Source organism: Ostrea edulis, chromosome 5 (assembly GCF_947568905.1).
Source record: "Ostrea edulis chromosome 5, xbOstEdul1.1, whole genome shotgun sequence".
NCBI classification, from domain to species: domain Eukaryota; kingdom Metazoa; phylum Mollusca; class Bivalvia; order Ostreida; family Ostreidae; genus Ostrea; species Ostrea edulis.
The window spans coordinates 43601829-43627492 of NC_079168.1; the positions used below are offsets into that span (position 1 = coordinate 43601829).

The window sequence follows — 25664 nt, forward strand, 5'->3', positions numbered from 1 at the left end:
TTATATACAGACAAAACATGCACGGATACACATGGTCAAAGTCTCTGAGCAGACTTCTAATTTTTGCAGTAACAGTTAAAAAAAAGAGGCCCATGGGCCACATCGTTCATCTGAGTCACCTTTGTTCTGCTGTTTACAGTTTTCAGGATTTTGATCCACTCAACTCCGGTGTTAATAACTTGAAGACAAAAAAGATGAATCAATAGGTTTTTTTTGTTTTTGTTTTTTTAACTTGAATTGGTCCTTTGGGTTAAACTCCAAGGTCAAAGATCATGGTAAGAAATGTAAAATCTTGCCATAAGAATTCTTTCTCTCTAAATACATATATATAATTAATCATTTTGTTAATGTAAATACTAAATTTTTTCCTTGAAAACTATATAAGATATAAGTAGATGCATAAGTTTATGGTTTTCTCCATAACATATGAGCTCATAATCAGATTTAAAATTTATCCCTCTTTATGTAATAATGAATTGAGAGAGAGAGAGAGAGAGAGAGAGAGAGAGAGAGAGAGAGAGAGAGAGAGAGAGAGTAAATACCCACATACTAAAGTTTTACACTCAGCTTGAAAGTACATTCATATTTTGCACTGTAAAGTTTAAGTAGCTGGCAAATACAAAAGTGAAATTTGTAATTTCAAAGCATTATTCCAATATGAAAACAACCCATCACCACAAAAGTAAACCTTACAATTAAAAGGCTATCAATAGTTGCATTTATTCCTTGTAGTAGCTAAATTTTCCAGTTTTAAGCAGCTAGTTGCTACATGTATCTTTTCCAGTTTTAATTAGCTGGCTACTAGTAGCTAACTTTTCCAGTTTTAAGTAGCCGGTTACTAGTAGCTAACTTTTCCAGTTTTAAGTGTCCAGTTACTAGTAGCTAACTTTTCCAGTTTTAAGTAGCTGGCTACTAGTAGCTAACTTTTCCAGTTTTAAGAAGCTGGCTACTAGTAGTTAACTTTTCCAGTTAAGTAGCTGGCTACTAGTAGCTAACTTTTCCAGTTTTAAGTAGCTGGTTACTAGTAGCTAACTTTTTCAGTTTTAAGTAGCCGGTTACTAGTAGCTAAATCAGTCAAAACTTTACTGATCAAAAAAGAAAACCTGTTGATGTATAAACATGATTGAATCAATAGATATGATGGTGCATTTCTCAAATGAATCAAACAGATTTGCAGTTTCATGTTTAAGTAGTTTATTATAATTGCTGTGTGACAATGCCATATACAATGTAAATGTATATATACTTAATTCAATTTACATATTGCACAGACCCTTATAAAAATAAACAAGTACTGTCCATTTCCATCACTTTACTGTCGAGTACCAGTACAATCTGTACAAATTTTGTTGACTGGGTTCGAGGGCAACAAGTGACCTGAGGACTGAACTTTCTCTGAGGCTGAAGCCAAAGTTTCATCCTATAATCCAACAAAACATAATACACTGACACCTAAAATGCCAAATCTCCTGTCATACCTTTCACTCAGTCGTGTATTCTAAACTGAATTTTCATGGATAGGTATACATGTTCAAAGCTAACCTAAGAATTGTTGACCTTTGAAGTGATATTGCTTGGTGCAAGACATTTCTATAAACTACTTTGAGAACTGCACAAATGTGTGCATGTTTTGCTCTCTTCCACAAAATAGTTTCCCTGGTTGGGGGTGGAATGGGGAATCTACCTCTCCCACTTCCCACCCCTCCCTTCTCTAGCCAGTTTTTTCTCTTTTTCCTCTCTCTTCTTCTCTCCTCATCCCTCCCCAATGACCTCTCTCCTCCTCCACTTTCCACTCCTATCCCCCTTTTCCTCTAAACCCCGTCTTTTCCCCCTCCAGTATACGTTTCTGAATTAAAAATTTATTTTTATTACCCTTTTTGTTACAAGGGAATGCAGAATGAACAAAATAAAATTCAATAAAAAATTGTACCAAAATGCTTTCAAATGACAAAAAAACTATTAAGATACATTAGGGGGTGGGGGTGGGGTTCTTAATGATACTTCAGCCTTCCCACATTTTAAAGGTACATATAAGAGCTTCATGTCAATTTCAATGAGAAGAAAACTTGAAAAATCTGATGTCTACAATGGAATCTTATTTTTCTGTGCAAATGTCCTTCTTCTGATACCATAAATCAAAGCATGAAGGTGAAAAGGCAAGGTTATATATATAAAGTACATATAAGTATAACACTGTTTTATTTCATATCCCAAACTGAGACAGACAATTTTACAATGCAGTTTCTCTTTTTCATTTCTCAATGGCAAAACTTCCTATTCCCTTCTTGCAACATCTACATACATGTATACCGAAACTTTGTCTGAAATCTTGCGCTTCAATCACAGTAAACCATGTTGCACAATGTATAATTATGCACATGTATTACAATCATATTCAATGATATACTACAATAGTTCGACAGTCCCCATTTACTATCAACGTAAATATAACATTAAATTATAAAGATCATTATCAGTTTTATAAAAGAAACAATACCAAATTGATGGTCTTTTTTTGCTCAATAACTCTATCACAATATCTGTCTCTGATCTGATCTCTGTAGCTGTTTGTGACAAAATCACTTGTTTCAATTTCACCATCGTGTTCCTAAGCGGTTTGAGGACTGGCTTCGGACAGCTTGCATGACTTCCTCCATAAAGCTGTAATTAACAATATAATTCTAAATCAGTAATTACATAACAGTATATATTTAAACAAAAGAAAACTACTTTAAAAATAACACGGTTGAGGAATCTCGGTGTTGTCCATCATGATAGTTCATTTTCTCCTGTTATGGAAGATGTGAATTCATAGGTATTTCCAATACCACAGAAACAGCATGAAACAGTATGAGACGATCACAAGAACTGAATTTACAGTCTGCATATGTTGTAAAGAGAAATAAATACATACTTGCTATAAAGAACAAGAGGCCTATGGGGCCTTAATGGTAACCTGAGTTACAAGTAACAACTCTTCAAGGGGGAGCTCAATCAAACAAGATGTTAAATCAATTTTGAAAGAAAAAAATAAATTGTCCTCAGTTTTCCAAGATGCAGTTTTCTCAATGTCCAAGAGTAAAAGAGCATTTCAAAATATTCATGTATTATATTGTCATTATATAATTGTTGCTCCCTGAAGCAGCAGTAGCTAGTCTAGTGGTCAAGAATAACACAATTTTGGTAGTAACCTTTATGCTTTTTCATTAACAATACATATAGTATTTTGTCACAATGCACCATAGTAAAGAGGATGATTTTCCTACATAAAATGTATGATCACTTTTCTGCTTATTTAGCTCTTCCCTATAGCTTTAACCTCTGACACCAGGGTAAGGAATTTCACAATTCTGGTAGATGGCTACATAAACTTTATAACCATGCATTAAGTATTCAAAATACAAAGAAGACATTTACACTATATACCCATTTGGGTCCCACCCTAAAGACTGAACCCCTGGCCTGGTGGTAGGAAATTTCACAATTTTGGAAGGCAGTTACGTGATTTTTTTTAACAATGTATACAATATCTGTAAGTTTCTAAGCGAGTGGTTTGAATGATGTTTCTATGGGCGTGTTTAATCATGTATGGAACAATTCTTGCATGAAACAGATTGCACGGAACACTGAACGGTCTGCACTAAACGGTGTGCACAGAACGTTGAACAGTCTGCATGGAATGGTGAATGGTTTGCATGAAACGAAATGCTTTGGAGGTGTAGTGTGCTTCAGGGTCTGTATTTGTATGTAAAACTTAGATCCCCTATTGTTGCCCCCACCCTTCCCCCAGGCGGCTTGATTTTAACAAACTTGAATTTGCACTACCGGTATGTCAGGAAGCTTTCCTGTAAATGTAAACCTTTCTGGCCCAGTGATTCTTCAAAAGAAGATTTCTAAAGATGTTCTATATATGTTTGTATGAAAAAAATTGATCCTCTATTGAGGCTCCACCCTACCCCCGGGGGTTATGGTTTTAACAAACTTGAATCTACACTATGTCAGGAAGCTTTCAGCTCTTCTGGCCCAGTAGTTCTTGAGAAGGTTTTTAAATGACCCCACCCTACTTTTGCATTTTTGTGATTATCTCCCCTTTGAAGGGGGCATGGTCCTTCATTTGAAGACACTTGAGAGCCCTTCACCCAAGGATGTTTTTTGCCAAGTTTGGTTGAAATTAGCCCAGTGGTTCTGGAGAAGAAGTAAAAAATGTAAAAAGTTTACAGACAGACGGACAGACAATGGACAACAGGCAATCAGAAAAGCTCACTTGAGCTTTCAGCTCAGGTGAGCTAAAAACAAATATGGAGAAATACGCAAGTTTTGAGATATCAGCTCTTTTGTGATGGAGGTACATTCAGTATTCTGTTGAACGCTTGGGGGAGTACAAGATGTATACATATATTATAGACTAGCTATGTAAATAAGAATACAAGTTCTGAAAGCGTAAATTTTGTTTATACCAGTTGTTCGTAAACTGACCATAAGAAGAATAACATTTGTTTGAATTAGGCCATTAAATCAAATATTCATTTTTTTCTATTTCCTCTTACGCACGAGTGATACTTTAATCAAAGAAGGATAGGGATTATTGATTTTCATTTGAGCTATTTTATTATCAAATAATCATAAACTTACTAAAATTGTGTGTCCCAGAAGTTTGGGTGGTTGCATAATGTCTAATAATCATCCTTTAGGCAATGTATGAAGGCAGAGATAAGCATTTGTACTTATCGCGTGTGGACGAAAGTATGTTTTGTGTCTCACTGTGCATAAGAGTTCCACAAAGGGGAAGAACTATTGGGCAACTCGGAAATTGGGTATTGGATCTCCTGGTCTACAACCTCTTTCATTCTTGAACCATCTGGACAAATTCCCACCTTGGCTTATTGTTATGATATGGTAAAATATTTTACAACTACATGTAATTATTGAATTACCAAAATTGAATCAAAGGCCTCAAGGGCCTCAAAGTCGACTCGCCCGTGATTTCCAACAAGGGGTGGGGGTATACTGCACCATCTTATAAGCTTTGATTCTGAATCTTTAATGTATGGTAAAATGTGTATTATGCTTAACTAGATATCTATGGAAATGCAACGTCACAAACTAGGAACACGACACATCGGCTAGAGGAATTTACTCATAAAAGCTTCAAAAATTGTGTGAACATAAAAGTTCAAGATCGAAGGTTACTATCCATGTTACCATCCATGTCACCCAGCACATCTACATGAGATGATCATTTATTGGTACTTGTATGTCAAATATCAAAAGCCTACTGCAAAACAGTAACAGCCCGGACACAATTTGTAGCAGGTATTGATACAAATTATTCTCTTGAAGTCTTCAAATATCTTGATCGCCTCTTCCTTCATTCTGTTTACATGAAATATTCTCGCTAAAATGTGCCACGTGCATATGTGAATGATGTTAACTCAGTCGTTGTTTATTTATTTAAACTAAGCAAATATAGAATTGGTTAATTCATTTCAGATATATTTTTGCCAGAATTCTGTTAGAATAATGGATTAACATGTGGAATAATACAGTTAATGTGAGTGTAAGGAATAACAACACCGGGCAGAGATTGTACATAACGTATTCATGCGCATACACGGTGTCTCCAAACCAAATGATAAAAAAAAATTATTGCAATTAGGTAACACTGCTTTTAAATGCAAGAACACAATAACCAATACTTTGTTTAAACCAACCATTTGATATGCACAATATTTCCCATATTTTGCTAAAATTTCAATGACCAGATATTAATAACTTTTTGCATTATCTCGCGTATATATCAACAAAGGTTTGTACTCAAAATCTGAAGTGCAGTGCTGATGATAACAAGGGTCTTGCTATCACAAGCTGACTCAAATATCCGAGATGAAGTTAATTATGTTCAAATATTTTAAATGCATCATAGACAATGGGTAACCATGGACAACCACCAATCACAATAGATCACTTGAGAGACTCAGGTGAGCTAAAATTCTTAAAATATTTACATACTGTACCCACCTTTTGAGATTGAGAATAGAAGTCGCTCCTAGAACTATTCTAACTCCAGGCGTGGATCTATTGAGGGTGTGTACTGTCAAAGCTTCCTCATAAGTGGCTCCCCCAATCATGAATACGATTATATCCTGTGGCCTGGAAACCAATGAATTTGTCAACATATTTCTCATATCTTTTGAATTACAATATCTTTCATTTATGTTTTGATGTTACTAGTAAAATAGTTTTATATTACAGTTAACATTTTCTTTATATATATGGCGTGATATTTTACACAACACGTCAATAATTCAATATTGAATATGGAAATAGAGAGTTTATCACATTCATGTCAGATTGTTCTAATCATGGATAACTAAATTTGAAAAAGTCTGCAAATGTCTACCTTTCTTTCAGGACACTTGTACCCAAGTAAGGAAAAGTTCCTTCTTTCAACTTTCCCTTCACTAGTTGATCCAAAACATTATGCATAACTGGTTTATGTTGGGTGTATATATTTTCAACTCCCTAGAATATAATAATTGAATAATTTCTATGACTTGCAATCTCATAAAACATCCAGCTTTATCAACCCTCAGGGCTAAACATTGATTTAACTTTGACACAACCAGGCAACCAGGTCCCGACAAGAGAGTGAATACATTATTTCTAATTTGTTATATCTGACAATCAGAAGTGTATGTAGTCAAGCTGATCATATTTACCTTCAACCCTTTGAAAAATTTCTTGGTAATAGCTACCGCATCTTGATTACCAAACAGGTCACTTCCTCGTGCTTTGCGACCACCATACTCCAAGACAGCCGGGATGACCTGACCAGTGACAACATGACCATATGAATCAGTTCTACTATGTTTAAGGCTAGAACTCAGAACTTTGGTTCCAGAAAAATTCATTGAGATAAATGAAGAATTTTGAGAACTCATAATTGCATCTATTTGAGAGAGATATTAGTAAGCAATATACCAAAAATTGGATCCAATCGGCATGATTTATATAATGAAAACACAGTTTGAATTATAGCTATAATAGAATGTATGTCAAAAAAAGCAAAGATTAATAGCAATATAAATGTACATGCATTTCTGAACAGCAAAATCCACTTGTTTCTAAGACGTACATTTCTCAGTTTATCATTTGTTTCTAAGACATACATTTCTCAATTTATCATTTGTTTCTAAGACGTACATTTCTCAGTTTATCACTTGTTTCTAAGACATACATTTCTCAGTTTATCATTTGTTTCTAAGACATACATTTCTCAGTTTATCACTTCTTTCTAAGACATACATTTCTCAGCTTATCATTTGTTTCTAAGACATACATTTCTCAGTTTATCATTTGTTTCTAAGACGTACATTTCTCAGTTTATCACTTGTTTCTAAGACGTACATTTCTCAGTTTATCATTTGTTTCTAAGACGTACATTTCTCAGTTTATCACTTGTTTGTAAGACGTACATTTCTCAGTTTATCATTTGTTTCTAAGACGTACATTTCTCAGTTTATCACTTGTTTCTAAGACTTACATTTCTCAGTTTATCACTGACTCCCCTTTTGCGTAGTACATCCAGCAGTCCTGATATATCATTGTTACTGTGACTCTCATACCGCAAGGCATACAACATAATCAGACGTAGCATGTCCATTTGCTGAAGCTTGTCACTGGACAACAGAGATTTTATCCTCTACAAACCAAATTTTAATCATTTAATACCTCCTATATATCTAGGTGAAAAGTTTACTATTTGAATCTATGTAAATACAGTAAAACTTAAAGTTTTGTTGATTTACTTTGTCATATCCATACTTCACTATATTTGTGTTTAATGAAGGATTTCTACAATTTAAAATGAATTTGTATGACAGGGGCTAATTAAAAAGCACAGTATAACATTGAATATTCATCTTTGTTTATGAAATAAAATTATCATTACCATAAAGTACAATAGAAATCACTTACAAATACTTACATTTTTCACTATTAATGCAAAAAGTTCTAAGGATATACATGGAATTGACAGAAATTTTGTAAACATAATTATCATAACTTACAGCCGCGTAATTTTTACATGCACCCATTTGAAATCAGCTGACTCATTGATATGTACTTGATTAAATCAAACTTAAAATAAAACAAGAAATGTTTCAAAATCATATACATCTATGCCCTATCCGTGTGGCAATATGGAAAAGGATTAACTTTGAATTCAGAATGTCTGTAATAATAGTGAAAAATTTGAGTTATCTACTAGTCAGAGGCAATCACAATTATACTTTAGTTTGATTTCTCAAGATACGGAGCAGACATTTCCAAATAACTACTCAATTGAGTCAAGACCTTTGACCTTGTGACTTGAAAACAAATGGAGGTCATCTACTCTTTAGAGGATACCCATGTACAAAATTTAAAGGACATATCTCATGTTTTCAAAGTATACAATATTACATGCATTTTGTCTTCTTTATGCTTATAGTAATTAATTCTAATAGTTCGTTCGCCGAAATTTTGCGATAATTAACCACAATACAGACTTAAATCTAAGCCCCGATTTCAAAAAGTCAAGTTAATTAGTAGGTAGTCACGTGGTACAGTGACGCCACATGCGCCCTTCGGACTGTGAAAGTACTGCGAGATATTATTAAAAACTCAACTTTTAGGGGCCTAATTAATTTACCATGGGCAACATTTAAATCGATGTTGATAAATTGTCCGAGTTTTATATGTGTTCGCCACCAGTGCACACCTATAACGATGTAAATACCCAAATATAGCGAGTAAAGCGTGTATGAAATCGGCAAAATTGTGAGTAAATAATGTTTATATGGGTCGCTGTCTACAAGCTGTTTGGGGATGTTATTCCTTTATACATCTGTAATTGGCGCTGTTTTTCTAAAATAAACAGTGCAATCATTATTTATTTTTGGATTAGACAAATTATGATACGTTAAATTGTTGACAACTAGGCCCTATGCCAAGCTATGGTCACGCGTGCATTTCGGAAAGAAAGAAAGAGACAACACACACACAAATCAATAAAAATATTCAAATTTAAAGTGGTAATCACATTATTTTATTTTGATAAAGCAATCTTATTACCATTTTTGAATTGTGATCTGCACGTCTTTAGGAAGTACGAAGTGGGAGCACGGCGTTGTAGCCTACTGACGCACTCAAGATGCTACGAGTTCAATAAAGAAATAATTTTATAATTCAATTTAAAGTTAGGAAATACAATATTCTATTATTTGTATAATTAAAAGTTCAATTATTTTGTATCTTTATTTTTTGTTGTTGTAAATCTACCAGTTGGTAGAAGTTACATTGTATCGTCGATATATGTTGTTACAAGGTGAAGGTCAGTTGATCCGAATGTGTATTGAATTTGAAGAGCAAAACAGAATGTATGCTATAGGCCTACCAGTGCTTATAGCTTCGATATATCCATTTTCTCGCAGTTTATCAGGGTCTCTGTCCAAGTAATGTTTGAAAAGGTGACTGGGTGTGTTTTTTAAGGTAAAGTTCTTGCTCCAACAAAAAAATTATCCACGTCTTTTTTCTCGTACCTTCCTTCGAAAAATTGAAAAATACTCAGTCTAAATCCTTTCTACCGACAACTAGTACACCCGAGCACGGCACAAAACATCTTAATGCATTATTATTTACAAGCCGTTAATGTGACAATTGGTTTTTTGTCGATTAAATCTAATCTGTTTATGAAATGGCCAATAGATGTTTTCAAACCCGAGGGCGCATATGACGTCACACAAAATGGCGCGTAAACTAGCGAAAGAAAATATGCATATCGCAAGATTTGAATTTCATCGCTTTCAAACTCGAAAACTACGCAAAATATTTCATTTAAAACACATTTAAAGTAGTTTTAGGCATAAAAAGAGTTAATTTTGCTGAAAAAATGAAAAAGTTTAGAAACATGCGTTGTGTCCTTTAATGTTTGTCAATCAAAGGACTCTCAAGTTATTGAGCATACAATACCTTACTATGTCCTGTTTAACCCTTGACCTCAAAATCAATAGGGAAACCCTACTATTTAGGGGGAACCAGTGTACCAAGTTTGATGTCTGTCAAGCAAAAGGTTCTTAAGATATTGAGTGGACAACACTTGGTCTACTGATCAACCAACATATCAACTGACTGAAAGGTGCAAACCAATATGAAAGATTTCTCTGTAAACATGGCGAGTGGTCCCCTTGTTATATAATTTACCTGTAAACATGCTGAGTGGTTCCCTTGCTATATAATTTACCTGTAAACACGCTGAGTGAGTCCCCATGTTATATAATTTACCTGTAAACATGCTGAGTGAGTCCCCTTGTTATATAATTTACCTGTAAACATGCTGAGTGATCCCCTTGCTATATAATTTACCTGTAAACATGCTGAGTGAGTCCCCTTGTTATATAATTTACCTGTAAACATGCTGAGTGAGTCCCCTTGCTATATAATTTACCTGTAAACATGCTGAGTGAGTCCCCATGTTATATAATTTACCTGTAAACATGCCGAGTGGTCCCCTTGTTATATAATTTACCTGTAAACATGCTGAGTGATCCCCTTGACAGGCTAGTTCCTGTTCAAGTTCTGATGCCTCCATCAGGTGGTGCTTATTGACTAATCGAGACAACTCTCCTACTACAGCGACATGCTTTGCTACTGTACCCGACATCTTCTTAAACTGAGGGTAATTTTCAATAAATGCCTGAAAAAGAACAAAGCAGTCTGATTATACAATGTATTTAGTTATGTCAAACAAAATGTCTATATTGCAATATGTCTAAAATTAAGTTAACTTTGGTTGTAATTCACAATTCAATTAGTTGATTGGCATTCATCAAAGCAATACATATATCATATAAAATGGTTAGTTTTTCAATTTCTGTCTTCCAGAAGAGGCTGAATTTTTCATTTTCATTTCTGTTTCTTTAATTTGATAAGGAACATTCAAATTGTACCTGTATTTTAACAACGCTCAGATTAAATGTGCAACCATAACAAAATAGACAACCATTTGTTTTTCAGTTTGAATTAATTTATCACAGCATAGAGTCAAGATACAAGTCGAATAACTGTCATCCAATGCCCATACAATTTTTGCATACCTTTCTTTTTTAAAATTTCCAAAGCTTAATAAAATCTGTTTATTCCAACATGTATTGTTACCCATCTTCATAAGTCATTGAACTAACAAGTAAAACTGAAAGTTTTATTTATTCAATAATTAGTTTTATTTAATTATCAATAATCAAAGAGGGGCCATTTACCATGTTGGGACATGTATATTCATTTTAAAAAGGATCATTATCATTTCTTTCTCCTATACTTTTCAAATTTTAATTTGTTTAATTCTTATATCTTAACTTATACTTATAGTATGAGATAAATAGAATGCCTATGAGGCTATGACAGTGATTCATCCAATGAGATGACAGCTAGAGTATGTTGCTTAGTGAGGTTGTGTACAGACGAGCTGTTGCTTAGTGAGGTTGTGTTCAGATGAGCTGTTGCTTATTGAGGTTGTGTACAGACGAGCTGTTGCTTGAGGTTGTGTACAGATGAGCTGTTGCTTATTGAGGTTGTGTACAGACAAGCTGTTGCTTAGTGAGATTGTGTACAGATGAGCTGTTGCTTAGTAAGGTTGTGTACAGATGAGCTGTTGATTAGTGAGGTTGTGTATAGACGAGCTGTTGCTTAGTGAGATTGTGTACAGATGAGCTGTAGCTTAGTGAGGTTGTGTACAGATGAGCTGTTGATTAGTAAGGTTGTGTACAGACGAGCTGTTGCTTAGTAAGGTTGTGTACAGATGAGCTGTTGATTAGTGAGGTTGTGTACAGACGAGCTGTTGCTTAGTGAGGTTGTGTACAGATGAGCTGTTGCTTATTGAGGTTGTGTACAGATGAGCTGTTGCTTATTGAGGTTGTGTACAGATGAGCTGTTGCTTATTGAGGTTGTGTATAGACGAGCTGTTGGATATTGCTTTGTTTTATTCATTGGTTATCTACTCAGTATATGTTTACAAGATAACATATTCAAATGACATACCTTCATATCAGAAATAGACTCTACTTTTGCTGTACTTTGTGATTTTTGCTGGAACTCCTCCATAAGTTCTTTTATGTTTGTTCCTATTTCTCCAAAGTTATTGTACATATTCTGTTGAGTATAAATTACTGTTTACTCAATAAATTAAACACAAATATCTAAAAACAAGAGGCCCATTGGCCTTAATAGTTGCCTGAGCCATACTACGCATAAACCACTGCATCTCCGCACACCACTCGATATCACATAACACATACCAATTGGGATAATGTACGTCCACGATTACAACGTGACCTAATTACATCGCACAATAAGTGCGCACTTGTCATCAGACGTTTCATTTAATAAAAAGAATAGAGTTCCATAAATGAATTGAATTTGCAAGGTGTATATAGAAAACAAAGAGGTCCTCGGTTCCATTCTTGACCCAAGAGCTGCATCAAACCTAAGTCAGTAAGATGTTTAACATAGGAAGTGTCAGTTCCGTAGGCAAGCATCTGACATTAAAAGTGAAAGTCATGGGTCTTTTAAATATCCTCTAAAAACAGAGGGTCTGTATTATGGTAGGTGTTAGCACAATAAAGAACCCTCACTGCAATGGCTTTGAGTGCTATGAATACATGATTATTGTGGTAGGTGGTAGCACAATAAAGAACCCTCACTGCTATGGCTTTGAGTACTATGAATACATGATTATTGTGGTAGGTGTTAGCACAATAAAGAACCCTCACTGCTATGGCTTTGAGTGCTATGAATACATGATTATTGTGGTAGGTGTTAGCACAATAAAGAACCCTCACTGCTATGGCTTTGAGTGCTATGAATACATGATTATTGTGGTAGGTGGTAGCACAATAAAGAACCCTCACTGCTATGGCTTTGAGTGCTATGAATACATGATTATTGTGGTAGGTGTTAGCACAATAAAGAACCCTCACTGCTATGGCTTTGAGTACTATGAATACATGATTATTGTGGTAGGTGGTAGCACAATAAAGAACCCTCACTGCTATGGCTTTGAGTGCTATGAATACACGATTATTGTGGCACTTCATCATATACAGCTGGTAACATCTCTTTATGACTGGGAAAAAAAAATCTGAAATGGGACAAAAAACAACAGAGGCAAATCAAGAAATTTTCCATAAACATGCCATATATGTCCCCAGCGTGGCAATATTAAAAAGGGTCAGCTTTGACTATTTAGAATGTCTATAGTGACAGGGGAAAATTGAGGATAACAGAGTACTAAGTTTGATGTCTATCAAATAAATGGTTCACAAGCTTTTAAGCATAAAATATCTTCTTATGTCCAAAGTACTTTAGAACCTAAAACCCAATAGGGGTTATTTAGGTTGTACCAGTGTATCAAGTCTAAAGTCTAGCCAGCTGATGTTCTCAAAATATTGAGTGGCCAACATTTTCTTATGACCGCAGACCTCTGGCCTTTGAACCTCAAAATTAATAGCAATCATCTCCAGTGTACCAATCCTGATGTCTATCAAGCAAGAAGATATTGAATGGACAATATTTTCTTATGTCTGGAGTAGTTTGACCTCTGACCTTTGATCTTGTGACCCCAAAATCAATAGGAGTTATCTACTCTTTACATACATGCCAACTATTCCAACTTAGACAGGATTTTTCCGATTTTTAAGCATTGGCAAAAGGCATTCCTGCTTAATCCCAATCTACCCAGAAATCCCAATTTCGGGGACCAGTCATGCATATTGACATATATGTAATAGGTACGTCAAAATTATATTCTTTTTTTTTTTTTTACATATAAATAATAATATCATAAGCTATAGCAATGTATTATAATATGATATAATCTATTATATAGAATTATTTCCCTTTTTTTTGAAAATTTAAACAGTATTTTGTTCAATTCAGAATGGGATTGGGACGCAGGATAAACCTTTGTTAGTCCTTACCTTTAATTTTTCTCCCCTTTTTAGGGGCCACCAGTATACATAAGTACCGAGCAAAACACAAAGTCTTCATTTGGGAGACTTAATTATCTGCCCGCTTCACTGACAGCTTGCATGTACATTTGTACAACCAATAATTCGATTTTGCAAGAGTGAAATATAATGAAATGGGGGTATAACAATATCCAGATCAAAAACTTCAAGAGATTGTAAGTTGAGGACATCAAGAGTACAGTTGCTTAGTTATATAGAGAAAAACTTCATTTCCAGAAATTGAAAACTGCAAGAGATAAAATTTCGAGCCATCAAGAGCAACCTATAAATAACTTATGTCAAGAATTAGAGTAAGATCTTCTAATAGTAACTGACCGACCTATGCTTATTTCTTCTTAGTTACACATTTTTTAAATGGCAACTTTAGATCAAGATCATACCACATTGTTCAGTTATAAACTTTGTGCAGAGTATGAGTTAAATTTTCAGGAGTATGCATGAAAAGAATTTTCTAAAACATGTAATCCATTGTCAGTTTATGAGCCAGAGAGCTTCACCCCGATGCCAGAACCACTAATCCACATGATATGACTTTCACAATTTTAGTGGAGGAATCTATGCCCATTATAACTGTACACCCAGTTTATTCACTAGATGTTTAGGATAGAAGATATTCAAAGATTTAATGCATTTTCACTATGTGATCTCTTTTGCTGGGGTTTGAAACCCCAGGTCAAAGGTCCAAGAGTTTCACAATTTTAGTAGAGGACTCCATGCTCACCAACTAACACCCAATTCTTGATATTCAGGAGTGATGTTTAATTAACTCCATTTTCACTAGCCCAGTTCCAGACCTGAAATCCTTACCCAATGGCCAGAAATTTCACAATTTTCACTTTGTTTCCTACATGGCCAGGAGTAGAGAAGATTTTTAAATATTTGATGTATCCTCACAATAATGAGGCCTACAGCCTGATCCCCCGACCTTTCACAATTCTAGTAGAGGCCTCCATGTTCAATATACCTACATAACTATGCACCTAGATGTCTTCTACTGGTTCAGGAATAGAGAAGATTTCTAAACATCCAATGCATTTTCACTATATAGGGTCATGAATTACACAAATCTGGTGGTAAGAGCTTTTAATATGCTTAGCATAACTAGGCACCCCCCCCCCCCCCCCTGTAAAGAAAATAATGAAAGATTGTACTATTTCTAGAGGTTTCAGCTTTAGGGTCCCATAATGGCAGGAACCATGACAATTACAAGGTTTGTTACCATACTCAGCAATTTTGGTGAAAACTTTAAAAGTCAAAAGCTAACAACAGACAGGTAAGCATAGCCGAGCCACCAAGTCTAATCACCCGAGTCACTTGGTCCAATAAACCGAGTCACTCAGTCTAATCACCCGAGTCACTCAGTCCTATCACCTGAGTCTCAGTCCATTCACCCGAGTCACTCAGTCCTATCACCTGAGTCACTCAGTCCATTCACCCGAGTCACTCAGTCCTATCACCCGAGTCACTGAGTCCAATCACCCGAGTCACTGAGTCCAATCACTCGAGTCTCTCAGTCCTATCACCCGAGTCACTCAGTCCAATCACCCGAGTCACTCAGTCCTATCACCAAGTCACTCAGTCCACTTGATTTTTAATTACATTAAGAAATATCAGATCTTTGAATTGAATGAACAGTTATGTATATCTGAGTTGTCTCAGTGAATTCTATCATTTTGCTTTCTCATGATACATTGTCTTCACTTACATTGGCATAAAATTCATCATGCTCAGCAGATAAGACTACTTCTTTCAAGTCTTTGGAAATTCCAGGCACATCTGACAGATTGATGCGATTATTGTTTATTCCTAGAAGCTCATGAACCATAGCTTGGTATGTCCACTGCAAAATACATGTTAGTATTTATACAAATATAGTAAAACTCAATTCATAAAAGCATGGATAGAGCAAAATTACAGACGGTGTAATTTTCCTGGACTGGGTTGCTCAAAACCTTAGTTAACCATAGGATAGTAAATTTAACCTTTGGTCTAGCCCATTCCTGAATTCCAAGCAACATTCTTTATATCTCTTTATTTAAACAAGAAGCCCATGAGCCACATCACTCACCTGAGTCACCTTGGCCCATATTGAAGGGTTTTCCCTATATACTCACATGTAAAACTCTCATCCCTATTGTAGCCCCAACCTACCCCTGGGGGCCATGATTTTTATAAACTTGAATCTGCACTTTGTCAAGAAGCTTTCATGCAAAACTCAGCTTTTCTGGCCCAATGCTCTTTAGAAGATTTTCAAAGATTTCCCCTACACATTTGCTTCATGTAAATGTAAACTTCTTTGCCCAATGGTTCTTTAGAAGATTTTGTATGTAAAACTTTGACCCCCTATTGTGACCCCTTCCTTCCCCGGCCCCGGGGGAGGGGGGGGGGTGGGTGGGGTGATTTTAACAAACTTGAATCTGCACTATGTCAGGAAGCTTTCATGTATACTAAACCTTTCCGGCCCACTGATTCTTCAGAAGAAGATTTTTAATGATTTTCCCAATAAATTTGAATGTATGTAAAACTTTGATCCCCTATTGTGGCCCCATCCTACCCCAAGGGGCCATGATTTTAACAAACTTAAATCTGCACTATGTCAGGAAGCTTTCATGTAACAGTAATCTTTTCTGGCCCAGTGGTTCTTGAGAAGATTTTCCCTACATATTTGTATGTAAAACTTCGATCCCCTGATGTGGCCCCATCCTACCCCTGGGGGCCATGATTTTAACAAACTTTTAAATTTATCAGGAAACTTTCATGTAAATTTAGCCTTTTCTGGCCCAGTGGATTTTGAAAAGAAGATTTTAAAAAGATTTCCCCTATATATTCATATGTAAAACTTTGATCCCCTATTGTGGCCCTACACTAAGCACAGGAATTACAATAACACTAACCTGATTAAGAAGTGGTGTTACAGCATCGTCTCGTCTGTCTAAAATCACCAGTACTGGAGCTACATCTGTTTTACGAAATTCAAACAGGGCTGCTTCTCTGTTTATGGTATTCTGATAAGAGATGGAAGAATCCTGAATACTTAGTCAATCTAAAACATCTGATTTCTTAGTTTCAGTAATTAAGCATAGTGAAATTGTGTGGTGTTTATAATACACGTATAAGTTTGATATCATTGACATTAGAAATGTACAATATATACTTTATCTTACCCTGACATTTTCTGCAAGTCTCCTGGCCATTTCTGAAGAGTTCTGGTAGCGTATTATGGGACACTTCTTGAGTGACAGCAACACTGATGTTAGTCCTTCAACTGTCCTTGATAATGTTCCAGGAGACCAGTTAAGAGTCTGAAAATGAATTCAACAGATTTCCAAATATGTGGAGTCTTTAGAAGTTACTGTTAATTGATTTTCCTCCCCCATTAGTCAAAGTCTTCAAGAAGATTTACTAGACTTTACACTTTATATCCATTGAAGTCACAGAATGTGAACACAGCACATTTTCATGTACAGTCTATTTGTAAGTAAATCAATATCACACGGAGTATTTTTTCTGTATAAGAATCTTACAATCTGATTGTTATCTGACCTTCACATAAAAGGTCAAGGGTCATCAAAAATGGCACACAACACTCTGTCTTATCATGGTATACAACATACCAAATATCAAAGGCCTTGCCCAAAAATTCTATTATCTGACCTTTACATAAAAGGTGAAGGTCAAAGTTCATCAAAATGGATTGTAACACACTGTTTTATCATGGTATACCCATATACCAAATATCAAAGGCCTATGTCAAAAGACAAAAAGGTTATGGTCCGGACAAAAAAAGAAATGCCCAAAAAATTCTATTTAATATAATTGACCTTTATATAAAAGGTTATGGTCAAAGGTCATCCAAAATGGTATATGACACTGTCTTATCATGGTACACCCACACACCAAATATCAAAGGCCTATGTCAAAAGACAAACAGGAGGCCCACAGGCCTTAACAGTCACCTGAGTACTAGTTAAAAGTATCACTAGTCCTATGAAATCTAGAAAAAAATTCTTAGTATACTCAGTAACAATATAAAACAAGATGTGTTCTTAAAACTTCAATGTCCCCTAAAGAGCATACACTGATGAAAGGCTTTATAATATAGGTATTAACATTAAATGATAAGACTAATTTAGACCCATCATAGAGTCAAAACCCTGGGGTTGCAAAATTAAGCATTTTTTGTACATCCTTTTCTGCTACTCTTAAATATCCATTTAGATTTTATATGGTATCAGCAAACTTAAAGAAGTCCTTCAAATCATTATAATGATTTTAGCACCATCCTGAAACAAAACCCTTACCCCCCCCCCCCCCCCCCCCCCCCCCCCGGGGGATCATGAAATTCACAATTTTGGTAAAGGACTATACCTACTCCTTTTTAACATCCATTTAGTTTCAATTTAGTATAAATAGCATTAAAGTAGATATTATTTATATGTTTTGCACATATACACTAAATATACCAAATTTGGCCCCACCCTGGAGTCAGAACATCTTACCTGGAGATCCTAAAAATTACAATTTTGGTGGAGGCCTTCCTGCTCTGTATCACTAAGCATTTAGTTTTTCTTAAAGATATGCAGGTGTAGAGAAAAAGGTTTTTGAAAATTAGTCAATTTTTGGCAGTTTTTGCCCCACTCCTAAGGCCTCGGGTGTTCAGGAGTCCTGAAATTTACAATTTATGTCCCCCTTGTTCCAAAGATGCTTCTTACCAAATTTGAAAAGAATTGGAATGGTGGTTATCAAGAAAAATGTTCAATTGTTAACGCACGACAGACGACTGAGTTTACATGATGACCTAAAAATACTAATAATAATCTTTATATTTAAAGTCAGATATACAAACAACAATGAGCATTAGCTATACATTAGCTATTTACTGACTCGCACAGATTGGTACTAGGTCATTTCATGGGAGGAAACCAGAGTACTCAGAGGAAAGCCATGTGTCCGAGTGTCCAACTACACACAGAGTCTGCCAATCAAGGGGATCTAACTCGGGTCGCAGTGATAAGAAGCGGGTATGTTAACCACTACCCTGCCCGGACACAGTATGGTAGAGGCATTGTTCTTTATGACTATACATTTAGTTTTTCTTACGGATGTGTGGTTGTAGAGAAGATTTTTGAAAATTGGTAAATTTTTGGCAGATTTTCCCCTGCCTCTAATGTCTCGGGGTGCAAGGGTCTTGAAATATACCATTTATGGTCCCCCCCCCCCCCATTGACCCAAAGATCATAACAAAATTATAACAAAAAATAATGGAAGGGTAGTTATCAAGAAGTTAAAAATGTTCAATTGTTAATGGACTACCGACGGATGCAGATCAATAAAAATTGTTTCCAACAAAAATCGGAAGCTAAAGTGTCCAGATATCTGGCATCCACTGTAGTTACATGTATTGGGTCACCTAATGGCAACCATTAGGTTAACTACACAAAGCTCTGACTATGAAGATCAGAATATGAGACATCAAATAAAAGCTCTGACTATGAAGATCAGAATATGAGACATCAAATAAAAGCTCTGACTATGAAGATCAGAATATGAGACATCAAATAAATGCTCTGACTATGAAGATCAGAATATGAGACATCAAATAAGTTAGCTGTTATAGGATACTTACTTGACAACATCCTGGAATGTTTAGTGTAAACAGGTGGGGGTTTACTGCTATGTAATCACCAAAGAATTCCTGGGGGGAAAATCATATAACATTGTCAAACAAATTCATTTTTACGAATTCTAGACAAAATTTCTGAAAATGAAATTACTTTTTTAAAGATATGTTTACCTGGACTTCTCGCACAACCTCTTGGTCATCAGCTTCTGCTAAAACTTTCACATCCTGTTTGCTGATAACATTACTAAAATCTGGAAAGTCACAGAGAAGAGAAAAAATATGATATCTTTGCAGAAATGTTTTCAACTTAAGGTCACAGGCAATGTAAAAACATACTTATTTTGATAATTACATGTAACTTTCATAAAAATATGAAAGAAATTGTAAGTATTTCCAACAGAGGTTTCATTTCCACTTAAAAGAATATATGTTATTAAAAAAAAGAAAAAAAAGATCAATATCTCTCGTAAATCTCCCCAGGATCAAATGCTAGAAATAAATCCAGTTTTGAAAATACACGAAAGCATGAACTGCTCTAGCATTTTTCATAAAACAATAATTTCATTTTAGAAAATACATGAGGGCATGAACTGCGACACATTAAATTACACCAGCATACTTCATGAAGCACATTAGTATTTCATGAAAAGTATGTCAGAGTGAAGTATTGCAGTTCATTACCTCGTGTATTTTCAAAACTGAAAGTCATTTGCACATTATTTCTGTCGGAATTTGCAGCCATTAAAATAGACATACTATATTTACCAAGATTCATATGCACATTGTTCACAACTGCATCGCATTCATGAGGAAATGGCTATCATTACACTCAAAGGCAAAACCATTGGAAATGTGACATGCATTTTACCACAGACTGACTTGTGTATTTTGATTTTATTGCTTTTGTGTAACAATTTATTCAAACAACCAAGGAAGTTTCCTCACAAAAAAAATATTCTGATGTAATGAAACAACAGGTCACATGGTTCACCTTAGCATCTTCCCAAATAAAACTTTAAACTCTTATCATGACCCTGTTTTGGCCCCGGAAAAACTTTATGATTGTATTCAAAACTTTCAGCACCTATTATGGCCCTGCTCTGGTCATCATATAAAAATGTCTACATTATACACCTGTGTATCAGAAGTTTAACAAAGTGTACTCTTGAGAAAATTTTTAAAGAAATGTAGAACTTTAAAGCTGTATGACCTGATGTTCATGTATTATTTTTGTACATAATTACTTTAAAGCAGATTCATTACTTTATAAAGTTATTAACTTTCCCTTAATTACATGCTTGAAAACATCTGCATGTAAAAGAAAACAGTACGAATATTATTTAGAAAGTAAATATAGTGGCTACATATATAAATCATCCCATAATAGACGTCTATAAATATACCCACGCGCGTCAGGGGAATCCCAACATGATGTATTAACTCATACGCAACTGTCTAGTTTTAAGGCTGAAAGAGCGTAAAACAACGAATCACTAAGAGGTATTTGATATTTTTATTTCTATTAAACTTATGGTACGGTACTGTTATAACAAAATACACAGCTTTACACAGATAAGACCACCGATGATCTTAAAGTTTGAACTGGTCACGTGACTGTCACTTGAAATGGCAGAGTGACACGGTTATTTGTAAACATCGATTTAAAATCAAATTATTTGGGTTAAAACAGGTGAAATAATTTATGATAGGTCGTACAGTCTCATAACTACATACGTGCGATGATTTAATAGTGTTTTTACGAGATGGAAAAAAATATTGTAATTCGGACCATACAGCTTTAAACTTCTATTGTGGCCCCCAGGTAACATTTTAACAATCTTGAATTCACATCACAAGAGGAAGCTTGCAAATGATGACCGTCAAGCCAAAAAAAAAACACCCCATCCATAAGTACACTGACATTATCAAGAAAATGAGTGCTAGAGTTGATGGTATATATTTTTGGCATGACAGCATCACCTAATTTATTTATTTTTCTTTGTTGTATTACAAGTTAATCAATTGTTACATAATGGCATTGTCTGCCAGTATTAAATGCTACACAGAAAATGCAGTGATTGTTTTATGGCTAAGCTGTCCTTTTATCAGTGTTTATGTCATTCTTCATTCATGATTGACATCTGATCAAATGCTAAATCTGTGTATACATGTACATGTCATTGTGATCCTGCAGCAGACAGGGCTTTACAAGCATTAAAGTTCTCACGTCAACCCCTAAGTGAAGCATTGCATGTATTACCAAACAAATCACACATCAAATGCTTCTGACGTCTTTCATACCAATGGTTAGGCCGTTCTTTACATACTGATTGTGTCCATGTTTTTGTTGTTTAAAAATACTAGGTAATACATTATGCCATCCAGAAAAATACTAATCTTCTTAGGACACTCCTATAAGTTGGACATAAAGTTTTGGACCAAAATTTAACTCCAAAAAATCCGACTTATAGTCGAGTATATATGGTAATAGACATGTACATGTATGGACAGTTACATAGAAGATTTTCAAACAAGAGGCCCATGGTTGTTCAGATGGTGTGAATATTAAAAGATTTCGTTTCCAATCTGTATTATAATGAAATATTTTGACCCCAACTTGTGGCATCAACCTAGTCCAAAGGGTCATGACATAACCAAACACGCTCAATACCAATTGACTAACATGACTTGCTGTTCTGGAGAAGAAGACATTTTAAGTGATTTTCTTTCCTGATTATATTGTAAGATGCATTATGTAAAATTTGGTCCATCCTAACCCCTGGGTTAATAATTTGAAGAATAAAAAAATTTAATCAACACAATGTAGGTATTTTGCATTTTGATATGATTTAGCGTGGCCTTGCCATTCCTGAAAAGAATTTGTTTTCATTAATTTCCTGTATATTACCATCGAAGTAGGAGGCTCATAGACCTGTTTAACATTATATGGAAAGAGGAAAGAGTCCCAGAATGATGGAAGAAGGGGTTAATTGTCATGATCGTGGAGAAAGGGACTGTAACAACTGGAGAGGAGTCACTGCTATCAGTGATGAGTAGGGTGTTCGGGAGAATAATGGGAAACAGAATGAAGAAGGGCGTGGAAAATGCACTAAGAAAGGAACAAGCAGGATTTAGACTGGCAAGAGGAACAAGCAATCAGATATATTCATACTGAAGAATGACATTGAACTGACATATGAATGGAACGCCAGACTGTATTTGCATTTCGTGGTCTTTGAAAAAGCATTTGACTCTGTGCACATGGAAAGCCTGTGGAAAATATTAGAATTGTGTGGGGTGCCAGAGAAGATGGTCAAGATGATTAAAGAGCTATACGATGGGTTCGAATATGCCATGATTGAAGAGGGAGAAATATCACAATGGATCAAAAGCAATGCACCGATAAATGAAATAAATTAGCAAAAAATATGGTGGAACATGTTGCTATTGTTCTTGTCACTTTTGTAATATATTCAAATCGTCCAAATCCTTGATGTAACTCACGAAAATTCCATAAAAGCAGGACTACGATAGATAGATACAAAATAAATGTGGATTCTGTTTTGGCACAAAAAATCTTTTTTGATCATTCACACTTTTTATTATCTTTTGATATTATAAAATATTCGCATAAAAATGATATTTGCATCAAATCGAATTTACTTTTTATTGTTATCTGCAAATTTTATCAAAGCGGCAAGAAACTCTCCAGTCTTCTAAAACCAGCGTATTTGGTGTATGTTGGCGGGTCAAAAGACAGCAAATGAAAAATCACATTGAGATATCAAAGGTCAAACAGTGCATTCGGCATACACTGGTTTGACAAATAAAATCCCACCGTAGTGGTAATAAAGTTTTTTTTAGAACATTTCACAAGTACATGTACATTTTAAATGTGTGAATCTGAAGAGAGAGGGAGAAAAAAATGACTATGACTATGTGTGTGTTTCTTAGAATTTTTTGCATGAAATATATGGTAAATATACAACTCTGTCCTACATTTGTAATCTATCATAATGCAAATTGTTAGCCTTGTGTACTACATTTACCCACATCCTCACAATGGAAGGGGTCCCGTGTCCATTCGTAGCCATCCATCTTTTTTATTTTATCCAATACCCCAAACAGATATGTTATTCCCATCCTTTTTGCCAGAAACCGTGTAAATTGTGATGGATTAATGATGTTTCAGCTTTGATTATAATTTATAATACATATTTTGGAATATTATATGTGTCACCTTGGGTGCTGGATTAATTCAAGTGTATTGAAGAATGACGGGACAGTTTCTTTGCAAAGCGCCTGGCATTAAAAGCAAAAGTCGTCAGTCTTTCTGATATACATGCAAAATTGGAGGTATGGCTGCACTCAGGGTAATAGCACCTAGGGTTCTCTGCCATACCAATGTCTACTTTGACATGGGACTCTGTTTTTTTTAAGGTCATATCCAAAAACCCAGGACTTCCACTTGGCGAAGAACAAACACTTCCTATATAGAAATCTTAGGTTTGACGCAGCAACAGAATTGAGAATTAAATGTGGCCCTTCCAGGTGAGAAGTAAGCCACCTAACCACTACGTTGTGAAGGTGAGACGTAAGCCCCCTAACCACTAGGTTTAACTGCTGTGAAGGTGAGAAGTAAGACCCCTAACCACTAGGTTTAGCTGCTGTGAAGGTGAGAAGTAAGCCCCCTAACCACTAGGTTTAACTTCTGTGAAGGTGAGAAGTAAGACCCCTAACCACTAGGTTTAACTGCTGTGAAGGTGAGAAGTAAGACCCCTAACCACTAGGTTTAACTGTTGTGAAGGTGAGAAGTAAGACCCATAACCACTAGGTTTAGCTGCTGTGAAGGTGAGAAGTAAGCCCCCTAACCACTAGGTTTAGCTGCTGTGAAGGTGAGAAGTAAGACCCCTAACCACTAGGTTTAGCTGCTGTGAAGGTGAGAAGTAAGACCCCTAACCACTAGGTTTAGCTGCTGTGAAGGTGAGAAGTAAGACCCCTAACCACTAGGTTTAGCTGCTGTGAAGGTGAGAAGTAAGACCCCTAACCACTAGGTTTAGCTGCTGTGAAGGTGAGAAGTAAGACCCCTAACCACTAGGTTTAGCTGCTGTGAAGGTGAGAAGTAAGACCCCTAACTACTAGATTTAGCTGCTGTGAAGGTGAGAAGTAAGACCCCTAACCACTAGGTTTAGCTGCTGTGAAGGTGAGAAGTAAGCCCCCTAACCACTAGGTTTAGCTGCTGTGAAGGTGAGAAGTAAGCCCCTAACCACTAGGTTTAGCTGCTGTGAATGTGAGAAGTAAGACCTCTAACCACTAGGTTTAACTGCTGTGAAGGTGAGAAGTAAGACCCCTAACCACTAGGTTTAACTTCTGTGAAGGTGAGAAGTAAGACCCCTAACCACTAGGTTTAGCTGCTGTGAAGGTGAGAAGTAAGACCCCTAACCACTAGGTTTAGCTGCTGTGAAGGTGAGAAGTAAGACCCCTAACTACTAGATTTAGCTGCTGTGAAGGTGAGAAGTAAGACCCTTAACCACTAGGTTTAGCTGCTGTGAAGGTGAGAAGTAAGCCCCCTAACCACTAGGTTTAGCTGCTGTGAAGGTGAGAAGTAAGACCCCTAACCACTAGGTTTAGCTGCTGTGAAGGTGAGAAGTAAGCCCCTAACCACTAGGTTTAGCTGCTGTGAAGGTGCCCAATTCTAGACATTAGAGAAGTTTAGCAAATCAACTTGTATGCATACTTGTACCTGTATCAGGGGATCCTCGAAAAACTATGTGCATTAGTCAAAAGTTTTGCTGATGACATATTTTTACAAGTATCTATATACGTGTAAAGCGTGGAGTACATATAAGTGACAACTTGTAGCTAATGTTTTCTGTTCATTTCAGTGACAGTGTACGTTTTTCTGAAAGCTGAAAATTTATAGCAAATATTGACGTAAAGAAATATCATTTTTCATTGAAAATAAAATCTATAGAGTT

At 35.6% G+C, this 25664-nt stretch overlaps 1 protein-coding gene across 1 annotated transcript in view; it reads right to left on the minus strand.

Moving 5' to 3' along the window:
- Nucleotides 1-1177: 1177 nt before the first annotated feature.
- The window catches only part of LOC125651588 (vacuolar protein sorting-associated protein 45-like), a 28245-nt gene continuing 3758 nt past the window's right edge, over nt 1178-25664 (minus strand). The window contains exons 3-14 of the mRNA XM_048880246.2: nt 19858-19937; nt 19690-19758; nt 17228-17365; nt 16958-17068; nt 15769-15903; nt 12076-12186; nt 10568-10735; nt 7544-7702; nt 6720-6827; nt 6401-6522; nt 6019-6150; nt 1178-2661 (exon numbers count right to left, since the gene is read on the minus strand). Coding sequence (XP_048736203.1) covers nt 2595-2661; nt 6019-6150; nt 6401-6522; nt 6720-6827; nt 7544-7702; nt 10568-10735; nt 12076-12186; nt 15769-15903; nt 16958-17068; nt 17228-17365; nt 19690-19758; nt 19858-19937 — 1400 coding nt within the window. The 3' untranslated portion in view covers nt 1178-2594. The remainder of the gene's footprint in view (nt 2662-6018; nt 6151-6400; nt 6523-6719; nt 6828-7543; nt 7703-10567; nt 10736-12075; nt 12187-15768; nt 15904-16957; nt 17069-17227; nt 17366-19689; nt 19759-19857; nt 19938-25664) is intronic.